Raw genomic sequence first — 6,921 nt, 5'->3', positions numbered from 1 at the left:
GCGAAACTCATTCTCATCAAAGCCTTTCTATATCGGCTTGGCCCGGTCGCCTTATGCGATTGGCACTTCAAAGGTGAAACTCTCGTTGTAGTTTGGTGACCTAAGGGGCCTTTCATCTTTTGATTAGAGTAGGGGTTGCGAGAGAGTAGGGCAGTACAGTTACCAATAATGGGTGTGTCGCTATTGCCGGCGCGACAAAGGGGGTTTGTCACCAATTTTGGAAATATTTTTACTCAACATCGTGATGGTGATGTTTACTATCCTATTCATTACCGTTAGATAAGTTTAAATCTCGAGATTCGTAAAATTGATAGATATAAATCTCAAAATTTAAACTCATCTAATAGTAAATAGTAAGATGGTGAGCATTACCATCATTTAAGAGTCAAGCAAAAATGCAACCCAATTTTTTGTCGATCCCATGGAATAAAATGATAATTCTTGTTCAATTCATTAAAAATTTGAAAAAGAAAATGATGAAAGAAATTTCAAAGCTTACTCAACCACTCATCCCCCAATGTCCCAATTGGTTGAGAAATTTTTTATTGTGCTCGGATCACAAGTGTTACTCCATGTGTCGGTATATAAGTGGAGGCAAATTTTATTTTTCAAGTTGTTAATTTTTTTAACATAAGTATTTCACTACTTGTATATTAACACATGATGTATCATCCAGTGTTTTGAACACACAGAAAAATCTTTCAAAACAGTGGAGCCTAGATCGAAATTTCTCTTGTTGCTGGATGCATCGTTTGTGCGCATCTTCTCTTTCGTTTTTTTTCCTCAAGACTATGATGAGTTCTAGGCAGAGTTCGAGAAAATTAAAGAAATTAATTCTAGTCACCATTTCCCTTTTCCGTGTAAAATTGAGTGGGTCCTTTCTTCCCTTGTGCCAGATGGTGCTCTATTGATGTATATTTAAAAATAATGCAATAGTTACCAATCTTATTTTTCGTTAAAGGGTTAGTGACGGACGAAATCAATAATAGTGACAATCTCTCTCAAATGCTAAAAACCTGCTCCCTTGCTTGATACTTTCTCACAAATGAATAATTGTGACAATTCTTCCTGACTGTTGCTGACATTTCTTGTAGTGAAATATCCTCATGTTACACATGCTCAACCCATTTCATAGAACAAAATAAGGAAGAATGCATATAATTAGGTTTTAATTGGTTTACACTCTAGAAGCAATCATTTGTTTTAAGTGGTCGTTAGGCTTTGAAACCCAAACCTTTCAGGGAATAAGATGGGAGATTTGAACCACCATGGGATGACACAGTGGTTAGAGATGAATTACATACCGTAATCCATACGACACGTTCTGAGTTCGATTCTTCGCGTTGGTGAATCAAACGATGGTAGCCAGAGAGAGGCTGAAATGCCTCTATGAATCTTTCCGACCTCCGAAATAGTAGATTGAGATATTGATGCCATCAACTAGTCATTTTTTAAAGAAAAAGGAAAAATAGATGGGAGACTTGGGCTTATCATTGAGTTAGTTTTGTACTCCACAACAATGGTAGTCTTGAGTAATCAGATTAAAATTAGGGCCTCATACATTGATCTCACTTCAATAGTCAAGGCTTCTCATAAACATAAAAACAAACATGTTACCCTAATAACCATATGGGCTATGTAGTTTTGTATTTTCTTGTACCATAAACCTTCTAAGCACTGCACTGTCACAGGTGTAGTGTACTTGTAAAATATGGTTACAGCCTGGTGAATAATACAGCACTCCAAAGCTTGATAAAAATCAAGGAACCCAAATGGGAAACCAAAAAGCTTGAAAACAAATTGATGTGAGGCTAACAAACTGAAACTGCTGCAAATTTTGAGGTCAATGCAGTTTATCCTTTTGTTTCGTATTCCATTCCGTTCGTGCTCGTACTATCTCTGCCTTATCGGCCTGCATCCGGAGAAGGTGTGTGTATTCTAGGTCTGGACTCCGATTGATGGAGTTGTTCTTGCAGTTGGAGTCATCAGCCAAACTTGATGTTGTACTTGTTAGAGACTCTAGCAAATTTGATTGTCTACATTCACGTCTGTACTCCAGTGTCATGCTTGTGAGATCATTATCTCCCAATACATTGATGGGCACACTCTGCTCATTAAAAAACCCCAATTAATTAAGTTAGGAGCAGTGAAACAAAAAAAGCAAAAAAAAAAAAAAAAAAAGGTTAGTAGCAGTCTTTATGTACCAATATAGCTAAGCTAGCCACATAAAGGTTCAAAATGTTCTCTTGCTGGATTTTCTTGCGAGATTTGATGTGCATTTAAATCATTGTTTAAGTTGATTCTCATTTGAATATGTGGCTCAGAATAACAGTTAACATAAAAATTGGTCTGGCTCTGACTAAGCAAAAGTTTTGGTACTTTCTAGATATGAGCATTAGGTTTAGTGAAGTACCTCCAAAATCCATCCAATGTATTTCACATTGTTAACATGTTGGTTGGCATCCATGTCACTCCATCTTGGCTGGAATAATTGTAGGCAAAGAAGTAGTTAATATGAAAAAACTATTATACTAACCAAATTGTATGAAATGAAAAGTAAATTCAAAAGTTTGTTGGCCTAATATTTCAACACTTACTGCTAAACCTGATGTGATCCTCTCTGCAGTATCATCGGTGAGCTTGTCGATTTTCTCGCTGTCATTTTTATCTTTAGCAATTGCAAATCTGTTTAGGTAGAATGGTAACACCTCTTGCCTCACTTGGTCAGGTATCTTGGACAGCCTTCTTGTCTCTCGGTTCATGATCACCCAAGTGCTGCATGAAGTTAATGTAGGAGATCAGATAATTATAAAATAAACTTGGAATTAAACATTAATATCATTGGTTAAATTATGCAGTAAGCAGAAGATTGCAAACCTTGTAGCTCTGGTAATAATTTCTTGAGTCTGGTAGTCTCGGATAATCCAATCTCTTCGCATTCCGTTTTTGCCCGCTGCATCCACCCAAGTATCGATTTCGACCACATCTCCCCTGTCACGTACCAATTTTTGCACATCACCCTTTGTGAAAGGTTTGAACTTGTACACATACCATGCATTTCAGTTATGCCTAAAGTTATATGTCATATATCGATAACACATGCATACGAGTAATGCTAAAGAGACCATATTTTTTGAATCATTTGTATCATTATTCATCATATACCAGGAGTTGTATCTCTGTACTTGAATGTGGATCCATGTGACGACCCAAATGAGCTTTCGGATGCTCATCTCACGGGTAGCCCCAAATCCATTCCCGGCAAGGCCGGAACTTGTCACATGATTTAGAGCTGTCTCCTGCACCCATAAACCATATAAAGTTTACTAAGTTCAATGAAAGTGTATATAAATCCTAGTAATTCATGGTTGGTATCTCTTATTTGAATAATAAGTAAACACTTTTTTCCTTAAAGCAAAACTGAAAAAATTGCACCTGGAGGAGATTCATTAGGGTTTCCATGGTGGCAGTTTTGTCAGGTCCAATCTCATAAGACCTAATAACAAGGGTCTGCCTATAAACAAACCTTTCCTCCACAAACTTTCCATGCAAAGAGGAATGCGGAGGTGAATCGCCATCACCATTAATCAACTCTATACTATTCTTGTTTCCAAATAATGTAGCCTCTCCCACATGAACACCATTGATCTTCCCATTGATTGTCTCCACACTTCTAGGAGTTCCGCCGGCACCGGCCCTCACCGAAAAGTTTCCATTTTTTCTCGTGATCATTGCTACATGCCTCGAAGAATAAAACCCTAATTTGGTAGCCGTCTCATTCTTCCCCACCATCAACACGTCCCCCGGAAGGCGTAGCGTGGCGATACTATTAGTTCTTGTTGCCATTGATGCCATAATAATCTCTAAGCGCTCATTTGTTTTTTCAGATATTTTGGAATCAAATAAAGCCAACAAAGTTCAAGTTTGATAAAAGAGGGTGGTGAAGCTTTTAGCACTTCTTGTCAAAGATTAGTATTAGGTGTAACCACTTATTGGAAGGAATAGGAGATCTAGTTATACAATTTAGGACATAGATTGATGGGAAAAAAGGGAAGATTTTCCTGAAATGGAGGAGGATTACTGTATTTTTAGCTCAACCACTTCAATGGGTGGGGAGAAATGGGGTAATTTGCACCAATGGCTTGTACGCTAATGTTTTGAGTGGTGTTTCTGTGCATATTTACAAGGGAATTTCAAATAATAGATTATTTGGACAATTGTAATTTTGGATTAATAAGTAACTCTACCACTAATTATGTTGTTTAATTTGGTCTTGCTCTTATGATATGGTAGAAAAAAGGTATGCCTCTATATTATAAGCCTTTAAAATGATTGTGTTGGTAATCTGCCTCTAACTCTAGTCATGAAGAGTATTTGAGTTTGATAGGGGATTTTATCAGTGCTTTTTTTTTTTTTTTTTTTTTTTGTTAAAATGGAATTTTATCAGTTTATGCAGATAAAAACACCCAAAAAATGCTTTGGTCATGACGTGAAATTTTCATAGACCCAAATAAAAGTATGTGATAATTTCAATGCGGCCCAATTGCAATAATAAACACAAGTTGGTCATCAAAAACCCAAATAAGAGTTGGCCCACATTATTGGTTTTATTTTTATTTATTTTATTTTTTTTAGAAAGAGAAATGTTAAGGAGAATCTCTCAAAATGGACATTTTCATAAACCATCTGTCATCTCATATTTTTTGTTCAATATTTTTTAATGTTCGCAAAAAAATTATGTCAAAAATATAAGGTGACGTAGTTCCACACCTTAGCATTTCCCATTGAAAAAAGGTTTGGCTGAGCTTGTTGATTGTTTGACCGCCATAAAGGGGTAGATGAAGTATTTGTCTTCCCCATTTCCGAGTTTGTGGAAACCAAGTCCAAAATATCTCGAAGGAGTAGCGATCATTTCACGTAGAAATACTTTGTTGTTCTTCAAGCAGCTCCTAAATATTTGGTTTGATCTTTTATTGAATTTTCTCTAACAACTAAGGCGGTTGAAAATTTTCAAATATAACAGGGCTCTAAGAGCAGTCCATCCATGACTCAAAAGGCAGGCAAGAGCTTTGGAATTGCCCTTTAGCTCAAAAATCCCCGTCCAACAGTCCATTTTGTAAAGAACAACTAGTGAGCTCTACTGTGACCATCAGATTGCGCAACCATTTCATGCCAAGCCTTGAGTCTGTTGGCTATGGGCGACATCAACACTGACATCACTGAGAATACAGATGCACAACATGAACATTTGGATTTTCAACGGTTTGATTATCTGGACATTTGGGTTTTCAATGGTAAAAAAATTGAAAATTTGAAGGTTCTACCACGTGGCACAACATGGGGTGTCTGATTTCCAAAGAGAAAGGAAATCAACGGCTCGGATTAATCCGATGGTGCACCGGCTGTAGAAGCCTTTCCTCGTGGGGTGCTCTTGGTCGAGTGAATATCGCTTATTCTGGTGTTTATCAGTGGTGGTATACAATCGGTTTACATACTACTAAGGATCTTTATATTGGAGCTCTTTTTCTATTATTTCTTTTTGCCATATCCTTAATAGTGGGTTGGTTACACCTACAACCGAAATGGAAACCGAGCATTTCATGGATTAGTACAATTATTTTATTATTAGCATCAAATTCAAGATTTCACAAGATACCGTGCTGTACTGGGTTTGACTTTTTCAATTACTCTCGATCTTTGAAATATGAAATAGAGTATTGTATGTTTCCTGGGAGTACTTACATAAATGGAATTTCCAAATAAATACCTAACCATCTTCTTCATACTCCACACCACAACTCAATATTTATTTTACCACAATCTCCTTATTTGTTTTTCACTTTCAAAATCCATTTGTTACAACAAAAAAATTGATTAAGAAGACAAATTGGTCAATCAGGGAAGACGTTACTTTGCTTGAGGCTTGGGTGCATGTTACTAATGGGCCAGTCATGTGGGAAGAAGATGCATGCACAAATTGTCGAGCAAATTCAAGGCACATTTCAAACCAAACTATCTATGCCGAGTAGGTAAAAAAAATCCACATAAAGATTTGAAATTTGGTAAGAAGCCTTCACAAAAGCAGAAGCAATTTATCGAAGTGGCAATAATCTATCCAATGAAGTAATAACATTTTATTATTAATAAATTTCAAATGTAATTAACATTTATTTATGTAATTTATTATGTTGTTTCACAATTTTTTTCAGCAACTAAAAGCACAAATGTAGTTCAACTTTATAACAACAACATATCATTCACAGAGCACGAGTGGTGGACCATTGTATAGCATACTCCGTAATATAAATTGTGCCATATGTTGGATGCCCTAGTGCCGTGCATTGGATGCTCTAAGTATAAGTAAAGTAAGTTCTTATTATTCCTCGTCTACAAATATCCAAATTTTGATGCCTAATACCCCATAGATAGTTCGAACTGCATAGGAACAATAATCAATTTTAGCTCGAATGGTTTGTAGAGGAACTCTACCTTCTCGGATCCATTCAACACGTGCAATTTCTTTTCCGTCGATACGCCCTGCAATTTGTACTTGAATCCCTTTTGTACCTGTCTGTTCAGTTAATTCAATAGCTTTTTTCATTGCTTTGCGAAATGAAACTTTATTCTTTAATTGTCCGGCTATAAATTCTGCAAGAATATTGGGGTGGCCGTAAGGATTTGCAATTCTTGTAATAGCAATGTTGAGTTTTCGGTTTACACAATTGAGTTTAAAAAATATACTTTGTGTTTAAAAAAAATATACTTATATTCTAACATAAGCACAACAATAACCATTCTTTATCATGAATGTGAACCACAAAACCAGTTGGGCGCAACAACATACAGTGATACAGATACAGGCCCATGTCTTTCACAAAACTTGTATTGTGAAACATAATAAACCAAAGTTATGCCAAAATC

At 36.2% G+C, this 6,921-nt stretch overlaps 1 protein-coding gene across 1 annotated transcript; it reads right to left on the bottom strand.

The window, feature by feature from the left end:
- Nucleotides 1–1,493: 1,493 nt before the first annotated feature.
- On the bottom strand, nucleotides 1,494–3,996 carry LOC103455000 (palmitoyl-acyl carrier protein thioesterase, chloroplastic-like). The gene is made up of 6 exons (XM_008394595.4): nucleotides 3,436–3,996; nucleotides 3,166–3,299; nucleotides 2,878–2,991; nucleotides 2,598–2,775; nucleotides 2,414–2,482; nucleotides 1,494–2,107 (listed from the first exon to the last, which is right to left on the bottom strand). The coding sequence occupies exons 1-6, from the start codon at nucleotides 3,853–3,855 to the stop codon at nucleotides 1,844–1,846; spliced, it is 1,179 nt and encodes a 392-aa protein (XP_008392817.4). The 5' UTR covers nucleotides 3,856–3,996; the 3' UTR covers nucleotides 1,494–1,843.
- Between the last annotated feature and the right edge of the window lie 2,925 nt (nucleotides 3,997–6,921).

The sequence above is a fragment of the Malus domestica genome, chromosome 14 (genome assembly GCF_042453785.1).
Source record: "Malus domestica chromosome 14, GDT2T_hap1".
Lineage (NCBI taxonomy): Eukaryota > Viridiplantae > Streptophyta > Magnoliopsida > Rosales > Rosaceae > Malus > Malus domestica.
The sequence above is the reverse complement of the archived record's forward strand: the minus strand, read 5'-3'. Positions and strand labels throughout refer to the sequence as shown.

Bases quoted from the DNA above. Each gene is read 5' to 3' on its own strand.
- LOC103455000 (XM_008394595.4), bottom strand. From the start codon at position 3,855: ATGGCATCAATGGCAACAAGAACTAATAGTATCGCCACGCTACGCCTT. The intron at 2,776-2,877 runs GTTTGCAATCTT...AACTTCATGCAG, and splicing joins ATTATTACCAGAGCTACAAG to CACTTGGGTGATCATGAACC. The intron at 2,483-2,597 runs GTAAGTGTTGAA...CAATTATTCCAG, and splicing joins GGATCACATCAGGTTTAGCA to CCAAGATGGAGTGACATGGA.